Here is a 24,470-nt window from a genome sequence, read left to right on the forward strand (position 1 = left end):
ACAGCGACGGTGTCAACACTCACAGTGTACAGGTATGGGTACAGAGTGTGAGACAGCAACGGTATCAACACTCACAGTGTACAGGTATGGGTACAGAGTGAGACAGCGACAGTGTCAACACTCACAGTGTACAGGTATGGGTACAGAGTGTGAGACAGCGACGGTGTCAACACTCACAGTGTACAGGTATGGGTGCAGAGTGTGAGACAGCGACGGTGTCAACACTCACAGTGTACAGGTATGGGTACAGAGTGAGACAGCGACAGTGTCAACACTCACAGTGTACAGGTATGGGTACAGACTGTGAGACAGCGACGGTGTCAACACTCACAGTGTACAGGTATGGGTGCAGAGTGTGAGACAGCGACGGTATCAACACTCACAGTGTACAGGTATGGGTGCAGAGTGTGAGACAGCGACAGTGTCAACACTCACAGTGTATAGGTATGGGTACAGAGTGTGAGACAGCGACGGTGTCAACACTCACTATGTACAGGTATGGGTACAGAGTGAGACAGCGACAGTGTTAACACTCACAGTGTACAGGTATGGGTACAGAGTGTGAGACAGCGATGGTGTCAACACTCACAGTGTACAGGTATGGGTACAGAGTGTGAGACAGCGACGGTGTCAACACTCACAGTGTACAGGTATGGGTACAGAGTGAGACAGCGACAGTGTCAACACTCACAGTGTACAGGTATGGGTACAGAGTGTGAGACAGCGACAGTGTCAACACTCACAGTGTACAGGTATGGGTACAGAGTGAGACAGCGACAGTGTCAACACTCACAGTGTACAGGTATGGGTACAGAGTGTGAGACAGCGACGGTGTCAACACTCACAGTGTACAGGTATGGGTACAGAGTGAGACAGCGACAGTGTCAACACTCACAGTGTACAGGTATGGGTACAGAGTGTGAGACAGCGACGGTGTCAACACTCACAGTGTACAGGTATGGGTACAGAGTGTGAGACAGTGACGGTGTCAACACCACAGTGTACAGGTATGGGTACAGAGTGTGAGACAGCGACGGTGTCAACACTCACAGTGTACAGGTATGGGTACAGAGTGTGAGACAGTGACGGTGTCAACACTCACAGTGTACAGGTATGGGTACAGAGTGAGACAGCGACAGTGTCAACACTCACAGTGTACAGGTATGGGTACAGAGTGAGACAGCGACGGTGTCAACACTCACAGTGTACAGGTATGGGTACAGAGTGAGACAGCGACGGTGTCAACACTCACAGTGTACAGGTATGGGTACAGAGTGTGAGACAGCGACAGTGTCAACACTCACAGTGTACAGGTATGGGTACACAGTGTGAGACAGTGACACTCACGGTGAGTGGGTACAGGTACACAGTGTGAGACAGTGACACTCACGGTGAGTGGGTACGGGTACAGAGAGTGAGACAGGGACACTCACTGTGAGTGGGTACGGATACACAGTGTGAGACAGTGACACTCACGGTGAGTGGGTACGGATACAGAGTGTGAGACAGTGACACTCACGGTGAGCGGGTACGGATACACAGTATGAGACAGTGACACTCACGGTGAGTGGGTACAGATACACAGTGTGAGACAGTGACACTCACGGTGAGTGGGTACAGATACACAGTGTGAGACAGTGACACTCACGGTGAGCGGCTACGGGTACACAGTGTGAGACAGTGACACTCACGGTGAGTGGGTACGGGTACAGAGAGTGAGACAGTGACACTCACAATGTACAGGTATGGGTACAGAGTGTGAGACAGTGACACTCACGGTGAGTGGGTACGGATACACAGTGTGAGACAGTGACACTCACAGTGAGTGGGTACGGATACACAGTGTGAGACAGTGACACTCACGGTGAGTGGGTACGGATACACAGTGTGAGACAGTGACACTCACGGTGAGTGGGTACGGATACACAGTATGAGACAGTGACACTCACGGTGAGTGGGTACGGATACACAGTGTGAGACAGTGACACTCACGGTGAGTGGGTACGGATACACAGTGTGAGACAGTGACACTCACGGTGAGTGGGTACGGGTACACAGTGTGAGACAGTGACACTCACGGTGAGTGGGTACGGGTACAGAGAGTGAGACAGGGACACTCACGGTGAGTGGGTACAGATACACAGTGTGAGACAGTGACACTCACGGTGAGTGGGTACGGATACAGAGAGTGAGACCGTGACACTCACGGTGAGTGGGTACAGATACACAGTGTGAGACAGTGACACTCACGGTGAGTGGGTACGGATACAGAGAGTGAGACCGTGACACTCACGGTGAGCAGGTACGGATACACAGTGTGAGACCGTGACACTCACGGTGAGCAGGTACGGATACACAGTGTGAGACAGTGACACTCACGGTGAGTGGGTACAGATACACAGTGTGAGACAGTGACACTCACGGTGAGCAGGTACGGATACACAGTGTGAGACAGTGACACTCACGGTGAGTGGGTACGGATACACAGTGTGAGACAGTGACACTCACGGTGAGTGGGTACGGGTACACAGTGTGAGACAGTGACACTCACGGTGAGTGGGTACGGATACACAGTGTGAGACAGTGACACTCACGGTGAGTGGGTACGGATACACAGTGTGAGACAGGGACACTCACGGTGAGTGGGTACGGGTACACAGTGTGAGACAGTGACACTGACGGTGAGCAGGTACGGGTACAGAGTGTGAGACAGTGACCCTCACGGTGAGTGGGTACGGATACAGAGTGTGAGACAGTGACACTCACGGTGAGTGGGTACGGATACACAGTGTGAGACAGCGACACTCACGGTGAGTGGGTACGGGTACACAGTGTGAGACAGTGACACTCACTGTGAGCAGGTACAGGTACACAGTGTGAGACAGTGACACTCACTGTGAGTGGGTACGGATACACAGTGTGAGACAGTGACCCTCACGGTGAGTGGGTACGGATACAGAGTGTGAGACAGTGACACTCACGGTGAGTGGGTACGGATACACAGTGTGAGACAGTGACACTCACGGTGAGCAGGTACAGGTACACAGTGTGAGACAGTGACACTCACTGTGAGTGGGTACGGATACACAGTGTGAGACAGTGACACTCACGGTGAGTGGGTACGGATACAGAGAGTGAGACAGTGACACTCACGGTGAGTGGGTACGGGTACACAGTGTGAGACAGTGACACTCACGGTGAGTGGGTACGGGTACAGAGAGTGAGACAGTGACACTCACGGTGAGTGGGTACGGATACACAGTGTGAGACAGTGACACTCACGGTGAGTGGGTACGGGTACACAGTGTGAGACAGTGACACTCACGGTGAGTGGGTACGGGTACACAGTGTGAGACAGTGACACTCACGGTGAGTGGGTACGGATACACAGTGTGAGACAGTGACACTCACGGTGAGTGGGTACGGATACACAGTGTGAGACAGTGACACTCACGGTGAGTGGGTACAGATACACAGTGTGAGACAGCGACACTCACGGTGAGCGGCTACGGGTACACAGTGTGAGACAGTGACACTCACGGTGAGTGGGTACGGGTACAGAGAGTGAGACAGTGACACTCACAATGTACAGGTATGGGTACAGAGTGTGAGACAGTGACACTCACGGTGAGTGGGTACGGATACACAGTGTGAGACAGTGACACTCACGGTGAGTGGGTACGGATACAGAGTGTGAGACAGTGACACTCACGGTGAGTGGGTACGGATACAGAGTGTGAGACAGTGACACTCACGGTGAGTGGGTACGGGTACACAGTGTGAGACAGTGACACTCACGGTGAGTGGGTACGGATACAGAGTGTGAGACAGGGACACTCACGGTGAGTGGGTACGGGTACATAGTGTGAGACAATGACACTGACGGTGAGCAGGTACGGGTACAGAGTGTGAGACAGTGACCCTCACGGTGAGTGGGTACGGATACAGAGTGTGAGACAGTGACACTCACGGTGAGCAGGAATGGCTGTGAGTGCGAGACAATGTTTCTGACTAACTAGTAACATAGTCTGATGCTGTTTGTTACCTCTGCCTGTTTCCTGAGCAACATTGTGAAATCAAACCTGAATAAGGGAGAAGGGGATGTCTCTGACCACAGGGGACACCCTCAGAATACACAGTCAAGTGAGTGATTGCAGTTATGATAGGGTTCTTGTATTAGGAGTGTTTAATGGCTCTGGCCAGTACTGACTTGAGTTTTGAAGAGTGAGGTAGATCTCATTGAAACCTTTTGAATATTGAATTACCTAGATAGTGTGGATGTGAAGAGGATGTTTCCTATTGTGGAAGAGTCCAGAACTAGAGGGCACTGTTCTAAGTGAATGCCCCTTTACGGAGGCAGAGCTGAGGAGGAATTTCCTTAGCCAGAGGGTGGCTGCCACAGACGGCTGTGGGGGCAGCCATTGGGTATATTTAGAAGAAGAAGAATAGCCCTTAACTCAGCAGTGGAGTTATCGGGGCACCGTCATGACGGTGTTTCCGTAGCAAGCTGTTCTTGTTTTTACGAGGCCAAGTTGCTAGCTCGACGCTCAACCAGACTTGGATTCGAACTCGGGAACCTTCGCTCCAGTGTCCGACGCTAATATTACTGTATCACCAAACGGGATATGGGTATATTTAAAATGGAGGTAAATATGGTCTTGATTAGTCAGTACATGAAAGATTTATTTGGTGATACAGCAGCACCTGTTTGAGATACAATGTGGAATTTGAGCAACACTGCTCATCAATCCCTGGACTTAATCCCAACTCTACACAGGACATTTTACAATGACCAGTTAATCCATCGATCGGGATGTCTATGGATTGTGGGAGATCGGGGAGAACTACAAACTCCTTACAGATCACATCAGAATTGAACTCCAAACTTTGTCACCTCCAGCTGTAATACTGTCGTGCTGACCACAAGGCAGGGCAATGAGGTTGAGAGAGCCATGATGGAACAGTGGAGCAGACCTAATGGGCCAAATCGCCTTTATTCTGCTTTTCTGTCTTGTGGTCCAAAACACAGGCCACAGCAGATTTTCATCAGGGCAGTTCCGTACGACAGGAAGCCGTCTGTACAGCTGAGGCTCAGGATATGTTTGACTGAATTGGTTCTGACAGTTTCACCTTATTTGGACAGATTGGGCTGTGATTTGTCATTGAGGTGAACATGTTATACAGTAATGTCTGCCCGAGTGTCGTGCCTCCAAAATTCTCAGTGAACCGAAAGGTGAAATTCCAGAACCTGCCATCCATGTGGTTGTAAATGGCAACCTGACTCCTCTGGAGGTGTGATGTTAGCACGGAATAACGGGAGGCTGATACACACTGACTGACCTGTGAACCGAGGGGTGGGTGACGGGATGTTGTGTATAGTTGTGTGATGTTAGCACGGAATAATGGGAGTCTGTTTCACACTGATTACCCTCAGGGTTTGACTCCGCTGATGTATGCCTGTGCTCGGGGCGATGAGGCCATGGTCCAGACGTTGCTTGACAGTGGAGCAGATGTGAACTGTGAGGTAATGCAAGAAGTGGAGAGAAACCCATGCCTCGGGATGGCTTCCATCCAATGTCATCAGCTTTCCCATTACTTTGCACCAATCCTCCAACTCACTCTGGCCACAACCCTGACTGATCCCCTCCAGCACCCTTCCTGCAGGGACTGCGCAACTCTCTGGTTTCGGGTTTGGGGGGACATTGTTCATTACCACATGTGGCAACACCGCTACACATGGTTATACACTGCCATGCACTGTCACATGCTGTTGGCTGGTAAGTGTTCTGCAGTAGATGTGCGCTATCTCCCCAATGCATGATTCACCTCCCCTTTCCACTTCTCCATTACTTTCTCTTCTTCCCCTCCCCCCCCCATGTAGAAACTGAATGCCTTTCTTGCAGTCCTGACGAAGGGTCTCGGCCCGAAACATCGACAGCGCTTCTCCCTATAGATGCCGCCTGGCCTGCTGTGTTCCACCAGCATTTTGTGTGTGTTGCCTTTCTTGCATCAGTCTTCACAGTGGAAGACGTCTGCAGTATACCGGACATTCAAGACTGTCAGGGAAGTGAAGTATGTGCAGTGAAAATTACGACTGAGAAGGTGCTCAGGAAGCTTATTGGTCTGAGGGTGGATAAATCTCCTGAACCTGATGGAATGCACCCTCGGGTTCTGAAGGAAGTAGCTGGAGAGATTGTGGAGACATTAACAATGATCTTTCAAGAATCGGTAGTTTCTGGCTTTGTACCGGATGACTGGAAAATTGTAAATGTTACTCTATTTAAGAAGGGTGGGAGGCAGCAGAAAGGAAACTATAGACCTATTAGCCTGACATCAGTGGTTGGGAAGTTGTTGAAATCAATTGTTAGGGATAAGATTACAGAGTATCTGGAGGCACATGATAAGGAAGACCAAAGCCAACATGGTTTCATAGAACATAGAACAGTATAGCACAATACAGGCCCTTTGGCCCACAATGTTGTGCTGACCCTTAAACCTTGCCTCCCATATAACCCCCCACCTTAAATTCCTCCATATACCTGTCTTTTAGTTTCTTAAATTTCAGTAGTGTATCTGCCTCCACCAAAGACTCAGGCAGTGCACTCCATGCACGAACCATTCTCCGAGTAAAAAGCCTTCCCCTAATATCCCTCTTGGACTTCCCACCCCTTACCTTAAAGCCATGTCCTCTTGTATTGAGCAGTGGTGCCCTGGGGAAGAGGCACTGGCTGTCCACTCTATCTATTCCTCTTAATATCTTGTACACCTCTATCATGTCTCCTCTCATCCTCCTTCTCTCCAAAGAGTAAACCCCTAGCTCCCTTAATCTCTGATCATAATGCATACTCTCTAAACCAGGCAGCATCCTGGTAAATCTCCTCTGTACGCTTTCCAATGCTTCCACATCCTTCCTACAGTGAGGCAACCAGAACTGGACACAGTACTCCAAGTGTGGCCTAACCAGAGTTTTATAGAGCTGCATCATTACCTCGTGACTGTTAAACTCTATCCCTCGACTTATGAAAGCTTACACCCCATAAGCTTTCTTAACTACCCTATCTACCTGTGAGGCAATTTTCAGGAATCTGTGGACATGTACCCCCAGATCCCTCTGCTCCTCCACACTACCAAGTATCCTGCCATTTACTTTGTACTCCGCCTTGGAGTTCGTCCTTCCAAAATGTACCACCTCACACTTCTCCAGGTTGAACTCCATCTGCCACTTCTGAGCCCATTCTTGCATCCTATCAATGTCTCTCTGCAATCTTTGACAATCCTCTACACTATCCACAACACCACCAACCTTTGTGTCGTTTTCAAACTTGCCAACCCAGCCTTCTACCACCACATCCAGGTTGTTAATAAAAATCGCAAAAAATAGGGGTCCCAGAACCAATCCTTGTGGGACGCCACTAGTCACAACCCTCCAATCTGAATGTACTCCCTCCACCACTGCTTTCTGCAGGCAAGCCAATTCTGAATCCACCTGGCCAAACTTCCCTGGATCCCATGCCTTCTGACTTTCTGAATAAGCCTACCGTGTGGAACCTTTTCAAATACCTTATTAAAATCCATGTAGATCACATCCACTGCACTACCCTCATCTATATGCCTGGTCACCTCCTCAAAGAACTCTATCAGGCTTGTTAGACTCGATCTGCCCTTCACAAAGCCATGCTGACTGTCCCTGATCTGACCATGATTCTCTAAATGCCCATAGATCCTATCTCTAAGAATTTTTTCCAACAGCTTTCCCACCACAGACGTAAAGCTGACTGGTCTATAATTACCCAGACTATCCCTGCTACCTTTTTTGACCAAGGGGACAACATTCGCCTCCCTCCAATCCACTGGTACCATTTCCATTGACAACAAGGACATAAAGATCCTAGCCAGAGGCTCAGCAATCTCTTCCCTTGCCTCGTAGAGTAGCCTGGTGAATATTCCATCAGGCCCCAGGGACTTATCTGTCTAAAATTTTTAACAACTCCGATACCTCCGCTCCCTTAATATCAACATGCTCCAGAACTTCAACCCTTTTCCTGAAAGGAAAATCCTGCCTGACTAGCCTACTTTAATTTTTTGAGGAAATTACAAGCAGGGTAGACAAAGGAGATGCAGTGGATGTGTTGTACTTGGATTTTCAGAAGGCCTTTGACAAGGTGCTGCACATGAGGCTGCTTAGCAAGATAAGATCCCATGATAATACAGGGAAGTTACTAGCATGGGTGGAGCATTGGCTGATCAGCAGAAAGCAGAGAGTGGGAATAAAGGGACCCTATTCTGGATGGCTGCTGGTTGCCAGTGGAGTTCTACGGGGTTGGTGTTGGGACCGCTGCTTTTTACAATGTATGTCAATGATTTGGATTATCAGATTAATGGATTTGTGACTGAGTTTGCGGATAATATAAAAACAGGTGGAGGAGCTGGTATGTTGAGGAAACAGAGCCTGCAGAGAGACTTAGATAGTTTAGGGGAATGGGCAAAGAAGTGGCAAATGAAATACAATGTTGGAAAGTGTATGGTCATGCACTTTGGTGGAAGAAATACATGGGTGGATTATTATTTAGATGGGGAGAGATTTCAAAATGCAGAGATGCAAAGAGATCTGGGGGTGGGATCCTTGTGCAGGATACCCCAAAGGTTAACATCCAGGTTAAGTCGGTAGTGAAAAAGGCAAATGCAATGTTGACATTCATTTCTAGAGGTATAAATAAAGAGCAGGGAGGTGATGTTGAAGTTCTATAAGGCATTTGTGAGACCACACTTAGAGTATTGTGTGCAGTTTTGGGTTCCTTATTTTAGAAAGGATATACTGACATTGGAGAGGGTTCAGAGAAGATTCATGAGAATGATTCTAGGAATGAAAGGGTTACTGTATGAGGAACGTCTGGCAGCTCTTGGGCTGTATTCCCTGGAGTTCAGGAGTATGCGGGGGGGGGGGGGGGGTCTCATAGAAACATTCCACGTGTTAAAAGGCATTAGATTAGATTAGATATGGCAAAGATATTTCCCATGGTAGGTGAGTCCAGGACAAGAGGGCTCGACTTCAGGATTAAAGGATAACCTTTTGGAACAGAGATGTGGAGAAATTACTTTAGTCAGAGGGTGGTAAATCTGTGGAATTTGTTGCCATGAGTGGCTGTGGAGGCCAAGACATTGGGTGTATTTAAGGCAGAGGTAGATAGGTTCTTGATTACCCAGGACATCAAAGGGTATGGGGTGAAGGCAGGGGAGTGGGGATGACTGGAAGAATTGGATCAGCCTATGATTGAATGGCAGAGCAGAGTCAATGGGCCAAATGGCCCACTTCTGCTCCTATGTCTTATGGTCTTATGTTTCCCCTGTCCATCACTTCTAGTTCCTTCTAGGGCTTTATTCACTCTGACACTGACCTCTTGCATTCCACAGGTTCCTAGCCCCTCCTGCAAGTGCCCGTCCATTCCGCTGGATTCTCGCCACTGGACAGCCCTCACACTCGCTGTCCTGCATGGACACGTGGCCATTGCGCAGGTAACTGTGTGTGTGTGTGTGTGTGTAAGAGTCACAGCTTTGCTTTGACAGGGGACCCATTCACAGCCTTGACCTTCCTACAGCTTATCCAGAGGTGAAGAAAACTTCAGGAGGTCAGGTTAGCATGCACAGGAAGGGGAAATTCTTCTGAAAGTCACTAGATGGTTGCTGTACACGAATGCTCCGGATGACTCTTGATGTGAGTTGGCCACAGCACATGACGGACGTCGAGCTCTATGACGACCTACCGATGCTCACCACTAAAATCGAGGCGAGAAGACTGCAACTAGAGGGGCACTGTCTACGCTACCCTGAGCTACCTGCCAGCCGAGTCATCACATGGGAGGATAAACCCTGGGCACTCTCCCAAGACTATGGTCAACACGCTCCTAGAAGACAGTGGCACGGCTAATGTAGATGTACTGAACACACTGATGAGGGAGAGGGAGGAGTGGAGAGTCCATTATTGTGCCAGATGCTGCCCCCCTAGGCCTGAGTCGACGTAGTAGTAGCAGGTAGATTTCAGGATGTAAGGAGGATCTTTCTCACCCATAGAGAGGTGAAGAGCTGGAAAACACTACCAGAGAGTATGGGAACAGCAGGGTCACTGACGGTGTTTTAGAAGTGTCTGGTGGAACACTGGAATGACGCAAGGGGTGAAACCTAAGGCCAAGTGCATGGTGATGGGATCAATGAGATGGGTGCCCACTTTGCCCCGGGGTCAGGAGTCTAATTCCAGGGGCCACAGGTTTAAGATAAGAGGAGGAACAATTAAAAGGGAACTGAGAGGGAACCTCTTCACACAGAGGCTGTTAGGCAGATGGGTCAAGCTGCCAGAGGAAGTCGTCAAGGCAGGTATAGTTATGTTTTATTGGTACATGTATCTTGACTCAGAGTCAAAGCCACTGGTTAGAAGATGAGAAGCAGAAGCAAGCTGCTCTGCCATTCAATCAGATCATGGCTCATATTTTCCCTTAGGTGCTACTTCCCTGCAAAAATCCCATGAGTGCCTCGAGAGTGTAGTAGTTAGCACAATGTTATTACAGCTTGGGGTGTCAGAGTTCAAATACCAGCATCGTCTGTAAGGACTCTGTACATCCTTCCCGTGGAATGTGTGATTTTTCTCTTTGTGCTCTGGTTTCCTCCCACAGTCCAAAGATGTACTGGTTTTAAGTTATTCGGACACCAGGTGGTGTGGGTCTAGCAGCGTGCAGTAGTTGACTTACCTACTCTGCTAACTGTGTTGAGCCAGAGGCTCCATTGTAAAGAAGTGCTACAGATGTCAGTCCCAGCACCTACCTGGGTGCAGAACCCTCCAAGGAAAATGCCTCTCCTTCCTTCCCCAACAGCTACCTCCCACTGATCCCCAGCCCTGTTCCCCTCCCACACTGATGCACCAACCAATCCTTCTCTCTCTGGTTAGGTTGATAAGATTGCTGGCCTGATCTCTGTCCCTAATAATTCCGTCACCTCTCCACAGCTGCTGCTTGACCATGGAGCCAATGTTGAAGGCTCCCTCGGACCAGGTGGGGAGAATTACTCTGAGACTCCCCTCCAGCTGGCATCTGCAGCGGGTGAGTGAGGGCTGTTCACTCAATATCCTTCCTGGGGCACTGAGGGAGGGTCCCACTGTGGGAGGGGCAGTACTGAGGGAGACTCGCACTGATGGAGCTCTCTCTCTTAAAGTTGAAAATTTACTGCGAAGTTGCCTAAGAACGGTTTTGGAGACAGCCAGTGGACTTTGGGAGAGTGGAATATCACCTCAGCAGTGGGCTGAAACAGTTTTCTTGCCTGGAAGGGTTCTGTTTGGTGAAGTTTTTTGGTCTATGTCTCTTGGTGCTGAGTAGCTGGCAGATTGCCAAAGTTGGAGTCTGATTTTGCTGGGAACGGGGGTGGATTTATTCCGTTTGTAACAGTGGAAACCATCTCCCGTTTGGAGCTCCTATCCCAGGGCGACTGGGTGAAGAGGACTTTGGACTTCGGAACGGCAAGAGGAGCAGGGTCTCGCCAGGAAAAACTTTCATTGTTCGCAGGTGCACAAATGGTGCTGGGGTTTTTAACACGCAAATTTTTAACTCTGCCTATCCACTCCTTTTCCCCTCCTGTCCCATTCCGTCTCGTCTCTGAACTGGTTCTTTTTGACTGTTTGCTGGTGTTCTGCTGGGTGTAGATTGTGTGGTATCCCAGTGGAGGTGTTGAACTTTTGAATTCAAACTGAGTCGTGGAGGGGAGCTCTAAGATGTCTGGGCTGAAGTTGTATGTGGAGGCTGTGGGGTTGGGAATTGCAGCTCAGGAGGAGGACCACCCGTTCAAATTACTAACTTTAAAGAACGCTGTACCGTGTACTGTGCCCACTTCAGTCGTTAGGAATGCTGCAATAAAGGCCATGGCGGAGACTGTTAGAGGCCGCGAGGGCATTGTTATGAAGCGGTTTTGAACGGGAAGACTATTTTCTATTTGAAGTCTGCCAGCGGTGTGTTTTTGGCCCCGAGTCAGGGGTTAAGGGTGGGGAGAGTTTTTATGCAGGTGGAGCTGGTGTTGGCCCTCATACAGATGGGAATACTCTCAAACGTCCCTGACAAGGCCCTCATCCCCTACCTGCACTCCATCAGTGAGGTGAGTTTGAAACTAACCCCGATACAATATAGGGCACCTCCGCAGGGTTATGAGCACTCATTTTCATTCCAACGCCATCTGCTGTTGGGGATGCCGAGAGGCAGCTTCAGGTATATTTTGAGGAGCATTATTATGGGCTACTGGACACTGGAGGTGCCAACCCTGTAAAGAGCTTGAGCATATTCCAAAACATCGCCTGAACTGTCCGGCTGCCAACTCTGCCCCAGAGGCACAGCTGGACCTTCCCCACTGACGCCCCTCCTGCTGTCTGCCCTGTTATCCCCTCCCCCCCACCAGGCCATTGACTGTGGACGTCGTTGGATACAGGGTGGGTGATGGTGAGGGTGGGTTCAATGGGGGCAGGAAGGTGAAAAAGCATCTGAAGGCTTCTCCCCCAGAGGATGATCAGCTTGTTGCTGTTGAACTGAGCCCGGAGAGTCTCGTGGCTCCTGAAATCCAGCAAGAGCCTGGGGAAGTCAGGGGAGGGAGGTGGTGGTGGAGGCTGATGAGGACGCCTCTGAAATGGAGGTCGGCGTGCCTCAGCATATATGCGGCCTGAAACCGCAGAGGAATGTGTCCCCTGAGACTGGAGATCAGGGTCCACAAGAGGAAGAGGAGGATTTACCCCCGGTAAAGGCCCTATGTGTGGAGTATATTCCCCCAGAGCTGGAGGATAGCCCTATCGTACAGGGGCCCTCTGCTGGGGTGGCATTTTCTGAAGGTGGGTCCTCTGGGCTGGTGAGCGGTGCCACTGTAGAGAGGCCGTCGGGGGAGGCCGATGCCTTTGGTTGAGACTGCGCACTCAATATTCCCTGGGGATGGGAAAAGCCCTGTAGAACAGGGGACACCTGTGGGATTGGTTTCCTAGATTGTTGCCTCAATGAAAGTCAAGTGCCCTGCGGAGTGTGTAATCCACGAGGGGAACCAGAGACACCCAGAATCGCCATCCCACGCAGCTAATCGGAGGGAATATGTCCCAAGGGGTGAGGAGATTGGGGACTCTCCCAGTGCTGAATCTGGGGAGGGTGACAAGGGTGTGGAGATGGGTTCGGTCCAGCAAGCTCGTATCCTGGTTGTGGGAGGAATTCTGGATCCAGAGGTGGTGGGGCCTCCCTCTGCCTCTGGTCCTGGGGATGGTAGGACCAGCATCTACAGTTAGAGTGAGGAGGGAGGTGGTCACATCAGGTGTGGGTGATGAGAGCGTTGGACGTGGTGAGGAATTCTGGATCCAGAGGTGGTGGGGCCTCCCTCTGCCTCTGGTCCTGGGGATGGTAGGACCAGCATCTACAGTTAGAGTGAGGAGGGAGGTGGTCACATCAGGTGTGGGTGATGAGAGCGTTGGACGTGGTGAGGAATTCTGGATCCAGAGGTGGTGGGGCCTCCCTCTGCCACTGGTCCTGGGGATGGTAGGACCAGCATCTACAGTTAGATTGAGACATCAGTAAGACAGTTAATGGAGTTGGTTGTGTCCTCTGACTTGGACGATGTCTGGAGGAGCCTTCACCCCGACCTCTGTGCTTTCTCAAGGAGGTACAGAGGGGGTGAAAACTCCAGATCGATTAACTGTACATCTCCCGGGTGCTGGCTGCCTCCATGTGGCCAGTTGTGTGCTCAGACTGCCACCTGTTGTGGGCAGAGCTGAATGTGCTGTCCACACGGGTAGAGTTCACATACTGGCATCTCATAACCGGCTGCTAGAGGGCGGCTGGCTCCAGGATTCATTCCGTCAGTTTTGCAGGATCTGGCAGGAGGAACAGGGAAGTTTCCCCTTCCTGAGACTCTGGTGGGATGTGGGCACGTCTCACGTCCGACTGTTTTGCCAGGAATATGCTAGCGGGTCGACCAAGTGGTGGTTGTCCGGAAACGATTGGCTTGAGAAGGAGCTGATCGACCTGGAGTTCCAGCCAGGGACGACTAGTGGAGACCAGCTCCTCTGGGATGAGTACCAGACGAAGGAGGAGGCACTGACACCTGCAGCTTGAGAGGTCCCGAGGCACTTAAGTGAGGTCGCGGGTCCAGGTGCTGCAGGATCTGGACCGCGCCCTGCCCTCCTCCTACTCTCTCGAGAGGTGGAGGGTGTCCACAGGCAGCGAGTGGAGTTGCTGGCAGAGGATGGCTCCTCCGTCACGGATCCGCTGAGAATTGTTGAGGAAGTCCTTTCCTTTTACGAGGCTCTTTTCTCACCGGAACCATGCAGTGAGGATGCACACAGAGCTCTGTGGGAGGACTTGCCGAGGGTCAGCCCTGGGGGTGCTGTGTGACTTGATGGACCGCTGTCTCTGGTGGAGCTGACCAGTGCCAAGACCCCATGAGTAGATGGATTGACCTTTGAATCTCTCTGAGCCTCTGGGACATCCTAGGGGCTGATTGTGCAGGGGATTGGGGGAGAGCCTGGTGATGGTTGAGATGCTCCTCTCTTGGCGCAGAGCTCTTGTAGCCCTGTTGCCAAAGAAGGGGATCTCTGTTGCCTGAGGAACCGATGGCCAGTATCTTCCCTCAGTGTGGAGTACAAGATCTTTGCCTGTGGAATGGCCAATCGTCCAGGCTCCGTGCTGGCGCAAGAGGTCCACCCTGACCAGTCCTACACAGCCCAGGGTGGTCAATCCACCTTGTCTGGGACCTGATTTACCTGTGCAGGGAGGCTGGTCTGTTGCCTCTCTCTTCCTTGGCCAAGAGAAAGCGTTTGGCAGGGTGGACCATGAGTACCTTTTTGGGACTCTGTGCCACATTTTGTGGCCCGCATCCAAATGTTGTACACTGCTACAGAGTGCCTCATTAGGGTTAATGGGTCGTTGACAAGCTCCCCTGTGCTTGGGGGTGGGTACGTCAGCAGTGTCCCTCGTCAGGGCAGTTGTTCTCTGTTTGCGTGGTGCCTTCTCCATAAGAGATTAATGGGTTTGGTTCTACGTGAACCAGAAACGGTGGTTGTCTTTTCAGCTTATGCCATTGACTTCCTCCTCATGGTCACCGGCCGGTTGACCCTTGCAGAGGACGCAAGACTTCCAGCCGATCTTCTCGGCCGCGTCCTCTGCAAGGGTCAGCTGGGAAGAGTGTTCTGGTCTCTTAGTGGGTCAGTGGCAGGTGGGCTCCTTACCAGAGGGGCTGAGACCCTTGGTTCTACTTGGGGGTCTGCCTGAGCTCAATGGAAGAGGTCTGGCCGGTGAACTGACAGGGCTTGGAGGCAGATCCCTGTCTGATTATTCTAGTCCCAGCCACTGCTTTTGTCTCCAGGACCCAGAGGGGCTGGTGGACCTGGGGCATTTGGAGGCATTGAATCTCTGCTGCAGCCCTGAGCCTTCCGATGTGGAGGGCAGTCGGTCATTGGTGTGGATGTGCACCCAGCTGGTGGCTCTCCACCTCGGCACCCTGCAGAGATACCTGTACAGTGACCAAGCTCTGGAACAGTATGTGTTGGTGCCAAACTTACTCTGCTGGGGACGCTGTCTGCAGCAGACAGCATCAGCCACAGCGCTCTGAGGGAGCTGCCTTGTTTTTACCAAGAGCTGTTGAGTGTATGGGGTCAGGTCTCGTCCACACAGGGTGATCCTGCACCCATGGGGGTCCAGTGCTCTTGCTGTCAGGGGGTCTGGTCACCATCCTATCACAGTGGGTCGGGGGGGGGGGGGGGGTCAGGAAGCGGAGTGTTTCCGGCTGCACCGCCTCCTGATGGACTGGAGGTACTCATCAGACCCAGGCCTCGGGATACCACGTGGGAGAGGGTCCCACACAACATGAGCCGTCTCGTGGGGATGCCCACCGTGCATTCCGTGATGCTCCATAGCATTTCTTGTACAGGCTGCTCTTGCACACCTTTCATTTCCTTGCCTTCATCTGCCAACCGGACTCACCTTGGCGGTATGTGTTACCATCTGACAGCGGAGGAGGTCCCCAGTGGAAAGCTCTTTATACAGGGGTCCTTCCCCTCTACTCTGGTGTCCTGGGGTGGAAAGTGTTACATAAGGCAGTCCTGTGCAGCAGGTTCACTGACACCCCGTCCCCCTGTCCATTCTGTGGCTGGGAGGAGTCTGTATACCACTGCCTGCCCCTCTTCCAAGGATACATTCGTGCTGGGCCGTCCTTGGAGAGGGAGTTTGCGGTCACAGTGGGTACAGTGGGGTATTTCTGGAAGCAGTGGGCCCCTGGGAAATTGACTTCTATTGACGGTAATAATTGTATTTTAATTTGAATTTATTCACTTTCTTGTAAACACTGAATGTTTGTACTTTGTGTATTTGTTGTGTAAATAAACTTTTATAGTTATTTTTTAAAAAAAGGTACTGGGAGAGTTTTGGACAAAAAGCTGGGCATTACTAACGATGGGGTTTGTGCTGGTCTCAGGTGACATGGAGTTGGTGAATTTGCTGTTGGAAAGGGGGGCTGATCCAGCGATGGGGACTGTGTGTAGGAATGGGATGACGATTACCCCCCAAGGTGACATGACTGCATTCAGCCAGGCTGCAGCTCACGGACACAGGTAATGGGAATACCCAGTCAGCCACCTACAGGAAACTGGGGGATAACCCCAATAACCAGAGTTACCCAGTCAGCCACCTACAGGAAACTGGGGGAATAACCCCAATAACCAGAGTTACCCAGTCAGCCACCTGCAGGAAACTGGGGGATAACCCCAATAACCAGAGTTACCCAGTCAGCCACCTGCAGGAAACTGGGGGAATAACCCCAATAACCAGAGTTACCCAGTCAGCCACCTGCAGGAAACTGGGGGATAACCCCAATAACCAGAGTTACCCAGTCAGCCACCTACAGGAAACTGGGGGATAACCCCAATAACCAGAGTTACCCAGTCAGCCACCTACAGGAAACTGGGGGATAACCCCAATAACCAGAGGTACCCAGTCAGCCACCTGCAGGAAACTGGGGGAATAACCCCAATAACCAGAGTTACCCACAGCCACCCGCAGGAAACTGGGGGATAACCCCAATAACCAGAGTTACCCAGTCAGCAACCCGCAGGAAACTGGGGGAATAACCCCAATAACCAGAGTTACCCACAGCCACCCGCAGGAAACTGGGGGATAACCCCAATAACCAGAGTTACCCAGTCAGCAACCCGCAGGAAACTGGGGGAATAACCCCACTAACCAGAGTTACCCAGTCAGCCACCCGCAGGAAACTGGGGGATAACCCCAATAACCAGAGTTACCCAGTCAGCCACCTGCAGGAAACTGGGGGAATAACCCCACTAACCAGAGTTACCCAGTCAGCCACCTGCAGGAAACTGGGGGAATAACCCCAATAACCAGAGTTACCCAGTCAGCCACCCGCAGGAAACTGGGGGATAACCCCAATAACCAGAGTTACCCAGTCAGCCACCTGCAGGAAACTGGGGGAATAACCCCAATAACCAGAGTTACCCAGTCAGCCACCTACAGGAAACTGGGGGAATAACCCCAATAACCAGAGTTACCCAGTCAGCCACCTACAGGAAACTGGGGGATAACCCCAATAACCAGAGTTACCCAGTCAGCCACCCGAAGGAAACTGGGGGAATAACCCCAATAACCAGAGTTACCCAGTCAGCCACCTACAGGAAACTGGGGGAATAACCCCAATAACCAGAGTTACCCAGTCAGCCACCTGCAGGAAACTGGGGGAATAACCCCAATAACCAGAGTTACCCAGTCAGCCACCTAAAGGAAACTGGGGGAATAACCCCAATAACCAGAGTTACCCAGTCAGCCACCCACAGGAAACGGGGGGATAACCCCAATAACCACCTCCAGGCATTCACAAGTGACTGGGTGATTTCACAGGCAACCAACGACACAGTATGAGCAAGAGAAAATCTGCAGGTGCTGCAAATCCAGGTAACACACATAAAATGCAGGGGGAACTCAGCAGGCCAGGCAGCATGTATGGGAAAAAAGTACAGTCGACATTTTGGGCCTGGAGAAAAATAGATGAGTCAGATTTAGAAAGTTGGGGGGGGGGCGGGGAGAAAGAAACATAAGGTTATAGTGAAACTGGGACGGTGGGGGGGCAGTGAAGTAAAGAGCTGGAAATCTGATCAGAGAAAAGATACAGGGCTGGAGAAGAGAGAAAAATAGGAAGGACTGAAGGCCATGGAAGAAAGAAAAAGAGGGAGGAGCAGTAGAGGGAGGTGATGGGCAAGCAAGGAGGTGAGGTGGAGAGAGGAAAAAGGAGATGGGAAATGAGGGGGGGCATTACCGGAAACTCGAGAAATCGATGTTCATGCCATCAGGTTGGAGGCTACCCACATGGAATACAATGTGTTGCTCTTGATCTCATTGCGACAGTAGAGGAGACCATGGATGGACATGTTGGAATGAGACTTCCTGCTGAAGAGTCTTGGCCCGGAACGTCGACTAGACTCTTTTCCATAGATGCTGTTCCTTCAGCATTTTGTGTATGTTACACAGTATTGAGGTGTGAGGACTCAGTAGTGGAGGACTATGGGGGTGAGTGAAGGGAGGGTTATGGGGATGAGTGAAGGGGATTGGGATGGGCAGGGACTAGAGACTCACTGGGTGGAGTTGGGAGCCAATGAGTGTGCAGGAAGGATCCTTCAGTCTGCTGTTTGGATCAGGGAGTGCCGGGCAGTGTACATGTCTGAAAATAGAACAGTACAGGGTGTTGTGCTGAACTTTCCACCTACTCTGAGAACAGCGTACTACATCGCTTCCATTTTTCTATCATCCATGTGCTTATCTAAGAGTCTCTTAAATGTCCTCAATGTATCTGCCTCTACTACCACCCTTGGTAGGGTATTATACACACCCACCCCTCTTTTTAAAAAAAAACTACCTCCGACATCCTCCCTATAATTTCCTCCAATCATCTTAAAATTATGTCCTCTCCTGTTAGCCATTTCCACTCTGGAATAATCTCTGCTTGTCCTATGCATCTTGTTCACCTCTATTAAGACACTCCTCATCCTCCGAAACTCCAAAGAGAAGAGACCAAGCTAACACGAGGAAATCTGCAGATGCTGGAAATTCAAGCAACACACACAAAATGCTGGTGGAACTCAGCAGGCCAGGCAGCATCTATAGGGAGAAGCACTGTTGATGTTTTGGGCGGAGACCCTTCGTCAGGACTAACCGAAAGGAAAGATAGTAAGAGATTTGAAAGTAGGAGGGGGAGAGGGAAATGCGAAATGGTAGGAGAAGACCGGAAGGGGTGGGGTGAAGCTAAGAGCTGGTAAGGTGATTGGCAAAAGGGGTACAGAGCTGGAGAAGGGAAAGGATCATGGGACAGGAGGCCTAAGGAGAAAGAAAGGGGGGGGGGAGCACCAGAGGGAGATGGAGAACAGGCAAAGAGTGATGGGCAGAGAGAGAGAGAGAGGAAAAAAAGAGGGGAAAAAAACTAAATATATCAGGGATGGGGTAAGAAGGGGAGGGAGGGCATTAACAGAAGTTAGAGAAGTCAATGTTCATGCCATCAGGCTAACTCAGCCTAACCTCATAAATCATTCTCTCTAATCCAGACAGCATCCTGGTAAATCTCTGCACACTCTCTAAAGCTTACACATCCTCCTTATAATAAGGTGACCAGAACAGAACACATTCTCTATAAGTGTGGTCTAACAAGTTTAATAGAGCAGCATTACCTTGTGAGTCTTGAACTTAATCCCCCATGAAGGCCAACACATCATAAATCACCTTAACAATCCTATCAACTTGCGTGGCAACTCTGAGAGATCCATAGATGTGGACCCCAAAATCCCCCTGTTCCTCCACACTGGCAAGAATCCTGCCATTAAACTGATACTCTGCCTTAAATTCAAACTCCATCTGTGACTTCTCAGCCCATCTCTGCTTCCTGTCAATGTCCCATTGTAACCCCAACACTAACCACAACATCACCAATCTTTGTGTCATCTAGAGGGGCAATAGTCTGTTATTGGCATGTGTCCAGGGAAGTGTACATGTTTGGGGGGCAACAGTCTCACTTTGGGGTCTGTCAGTGGTATGTTTGAGTGTGTGGGGGGGCAGGCTGTGTGTCTGAGGGTTTGTGTGGGGGGTGGGGTATGTGTCTGAGGGTTTGTGTGGGGGTGGGGTATGTGTCTGAGGTTTTGTGTGGGGGTGGGGTATGTGTCTGAGGGTTTGTGTGGGGGTGGGGTATGTGTCTAAGGGTTTGTGTGGGGGGGGGTGGGGTATGTGTCTGAGGGTTTGTGTGGGGTGGGGTGGGGTATGTGTCTAAGGGTTTGTGTGGGGCAGTGGGGTATGTATCTGAGGTTTTGTGTAGTTTGACCATTCCCTGATCTCTCTTCCTGAACTCTGCCTCCTCAGGAACGTGTTCCGAAAGCTGCTGGCACACTCAGAGGAGGAGATGAGGAAGGTGGTGACGCTGGAGGAGATCCTGGCCGAGGGGAGGGAGCTCCCTGGCTCTGTGCACCCCTCTCCATCCCCCAGCAGTGGCAACCGGGTGTGGGTCAGCGTCCTGAGGGAGCCACTCTACTACAGCGCTGAGCATGGCTTCTTGGATATCAGCCTCGATTGTCGCAGTCTCGGTCAGTGTCAATCCTAATGACCCATCACCTACTGTAGGTTATCGGGTGCCCAACCCCCACCCAGCCATTTTCAATCTTTTTTTATTGATGAATAAATACAGATCAGAGAAGTTATATCAAGTACATATTTCAATAAAAGTACAAAGAAAGGAATATACACTGTCAAAATCATGTATAGTATTGAGCTAATATATAAAAGGAACCACAACTCTTAACAATTCATAAAAAAGACTCAAAATTTCTATTGTTGAGAAGAAAGAAACCCCACTAAGCTAACCTAAAACAAAAAAAAGGACTGGGCAGTCCATTTGAGGATATAGTTACAAAAAAAGAGAGAAAAATCCTTTTGGTCAAATTTGAAATATCACGGAGAAGAAGAAAAAAGATTACCTAAAAAAGTAAAGAAAAGAAAATTTATATCATATGAAAATATTGAATGAAAGGGCGCCAGGTTTGCTCAAATTTAAAAGATGTATCAAACATCCGACTTCTAATTTTCTCCAAGCTTAAACACGACATAATGGAGGAGAGCCAATAAAAACAGTCGGTGGATTAGGATCTTTCCAATACAACAAAATAACTCTCCTAGCCAATAAAGTTGAAAAAGCTATAATACATTGAGCAGAAGCAGGAACATTTCCTGCTTCCTTCAGTGTGATCCCAAAGATTGCTGTAAGTGATTTAGGTTGTAGGTCCAAACTTCCGATAACATTCTAAAAATATCTCTCCAAAAATTATTTTACTTTATACAAGACCAAAACATATGAGTTAAGGTAGCCACCTCAGTGTTACATCAATCACAGGTGGGATTTATATTAGAAAAAATATGCCCTCATTTATCTTTTGACATATGTGCCCTGTGCACTACCTTGAACTGAATCAAGGAGTGATGGATGCGGTTAGATGAATTGTTAACTAAATGGTAAATTTTATTCCATTGATCATCTGGAAGTGACTCCTGAAGTTCCAATTCCCAAGCATGTTTAACCTTATCATTAGACATCATTCGTAAATTCATGAGCCGCTTATATATAATTGCTATCAATCCTTTTTGAAATGGTTTAAGCTGAAAAATAACATCTATCATATTTGGTAAATGAGCAAATGGATAATTTGGTAACAAATCTCGTAGAAAATTCCTAACTTGTAAATATCTAAAAAATTGTGTGTCAGATATATCATATTTATCCACTAGCTGCGAAAAAGACATTAAACAATTCTCTAAAAACAAATCTAAAAAAGTTTTTATTCCCTTAGTTTTCCATGTTAAAGAGGCCTTATTCAGAATTGATGGTTTAAAAAAATTGTTAAGATGGATATTACTGGAGAGAACAAAGAATCTGCGAAACTGAAACCAAATTTTTAATGTAAGTCTAACAATGGGACTAAGATCTTGTCTACCAATCCTAGAAAACAGAAAAGGAAGAGGAGCTGCCAGTAAAGAAGACAAAGAAAACCCCCTCACCGAGCTCTCCTCGAAGTCCACCCACCAGGACAGTTCTGATTATCTATACCGTGATTCCAAAAAGTGATATAATGAATATTAATTGCCCAATAATAATATCTGAAGTTTGGTAACACCAATCCTCCATCTTTTTTAATTTTTTGCAATAAAGGTTTACTCAGTCTAGAACTCTTATTATTCTATCAGAGAACGTTTTTGGGACAAAGGATGGAACAGCTTGAAACATATATAGAAAATTAGGTAAAATTACCATTTTTATAGCATTTATTCGACCAATTAACAACATTGACATAGGCAACCATTTGGAAAGCATTTGTTATGTATATTCAATTAGAAGAAGAAAATTATACTTATATAAATCTTTAAAATTTTTAATAATTTTAATACCAAGATAGGTAAAATAATTTTAGCAATATTAAAAGGTATTTGATCTTAATAATCAGAATAATTATTAATAGGAAATAATTCACTTTTATGTAAATTTAGGTTATCCAGAGAAAATACTAGATTCAGTAAATATGGATATCATAGAGGGAATAGATTTCCCAATGTCTGAAATGTAAACTAATAAATCATCTGCGTATAACGAAACCTTATGTAGTTTATCCCCTCTCTTAATACCCTGAACAGAGATAGAATCCCTAAGAGCAATAGCAAGTGGTTCTAAAACCAAATTAAATAATAAAGGGCTAAGAGGGAAATCCTGATGAGTTCCTCTATATAATCTAAAATAAGGAGATTTTTGATTGTTAGTTATAACCGCAGCCATCAGGGCTTGATAAAAAAGTTTGATCCAGGAAATAAATCCCGGACCAAAATTAAACCTCTCCAAAACCTGAAATAAATAAGGCCATTCCACCCTGTCAAAAGCTTTCTCTGCATCGAGAGAAACAATACATTCAGATTGTTTGACTGAGGGAGAATAAATAATATTTAACAATCTTCAAATATTAAATGTGAATACCTATTTTTAATAAATCCAGTTTGATCATTTGAGATAAAAGGAGGCAAAATATTCACGTCTATTTGCTAAAATCTTAGAGAGAAATTTAAAATCCACATTCAATAAGGAAATTGGTCTATAGGAGGCACATTCAGATAGATCTTTTCCTTTTTTAGGAATCAACAAAATTGATGCCTCTTAAAAAGTTTTCGGAAGATTCCCAGAGGATATAGAATCAGTGAAAGTTTGACGAAGGTGTGATGTTAGCATTTCATTAAAGGTCTTATAAAGTTCCACTGTATATCCATCTGGTCCCAGAGCTTTCCCTAATTACATATAGCCTTAGCTATTTCCTTTTGTTTAATAGGTGCATCTAGTGTATTAATATCTTGAATAGAAATTTTAGGTATATTTAATTTTTGCAAAAATCTATTCATAATAATAGTATTATCAGGGAATTCAGATTTATGAAGATTAGAATAGAAATCCATAAAAATCTTTTAAATTTCATAAGGGTCTAACGTTTCAGTTCTATCTGATCGTCATATTTTCAAAATCTGTCTTCTGACCATATTTGCCTTTAACTGACCAACCGGCAGTTTACCTGATTTATCACCATGTATATAAAATTGACTTTTAGATTTAAAAATTTGCTGCTCAATTGTTAAGGTCAAAAGCAGATCATATTGTGTTTGGAGTTCAACCCTTCCCTTATATAGATCTTCACATGGTCTTACTGAGTACGCTCTATCTATCTCTCCAATTTTACTAGTAATCACTAAAAGTTCAGCTATGGTTTTCCTTCTTAAACCTGCTGAATATGAAATTATTTGTCCCCTGAGAAAGGATTTCATCATATCCCATATAACCAAATTTGACATACCTTCAGTTGTATTAAGTTCAAAAAATATAGAAATTTGCTCCTTGATAAAACTAACAATTCAATTCTTGAATATTTATGATGAATGTGTGAGAAAAAAGAAAAATTTTTGTCATTAGGGTGTTTATATCTCCAGATATTGACCAGGCCATATTCTAATAGAAAAGAATTAATACAGGTTGCCTCTTTATTAGGATGCGATGGATTGGTTGATGACCTGTCAATCGCTGGATTAAGGCAACAGTTAAAGTCACAGCCCGTGATCAACTTATATTCACTTAGATTCGGTAGCTCAGAAAAAAGCTTCTTAAAAAATTCAGGACTGTCTGAATTAGGTGCGTAAACACACACCAAAGCTATCTTTTAACTGCATAATAAACCAATGACAATTAAATATCTTCCAATCAAATCAGTAACAGTATTAAAGTGTACAACAGGTATTTTAGAATTAACAAAAGTAGATACCCCTCTAACTTTATTGTTGATAAGTAATGATATAAAGGACCCTGCCAAAATTTAAAAAAGCGATCTTCATCTTGTCTCTGTACATGAGTCTCTT

At 47.9% G+C, this 24,470-nt stretch overlaps 1 protein-coding gene across 5 annotated transcripts in view; it reads left to right on the top strand.

Moving 5' to 3' along the window:
• Positions 1 to 24,470, top strand: part of btbd11b (BTB (POZ) domain containing 11b) — a 176,078-nt gene that overhangs the window by 105,805 nt on the left and 45,803 nt on the right. For all 5 annotated transcript variants that reach the window (XM_059978598.1, XM_059978600.1, XM_059978597.1 and 2 more), the window contains 5 exons: positions 5,435 to 5,524; positions 9,412 to 9,513; positions 10,994 to 11,087; positions 16,468 to 16,603; positions 20,403 to 20,623. In XM_059978598.1, coding sequence (XP_059834581.1) covers positions 5,435 to 5,524; positions 9,412 to 9,513; positions 10,994 to 11,087; positions 16,468 to 16,603; positions 20,403 to 20,623 — 643 coding nt within the window. The remainder of the gene's footprint in view (positions 1 to 5,434; positions 5,525 to 9,411; positions 9,514 to 10,993; positions 11,088 to 16,467; positions 16,604 to 20,402; positions 20,624 to 24,470) is intronic.

Source organism: Hypanus sabinus, chromosome 8 (genome assembly GCF_030144855.1).
Source record: "Hypanus sabinus isolate sHypSab1 chromosome 8, sHypSab1.hap1, whole genome shotgun sequence".
Lineage (NCBI taxonomy): Eukaryota > Metazoa > Chordata > Chondrichthyes > Myliobatiformes > Dasyatidae > Hypanus > Hypanus sabinus.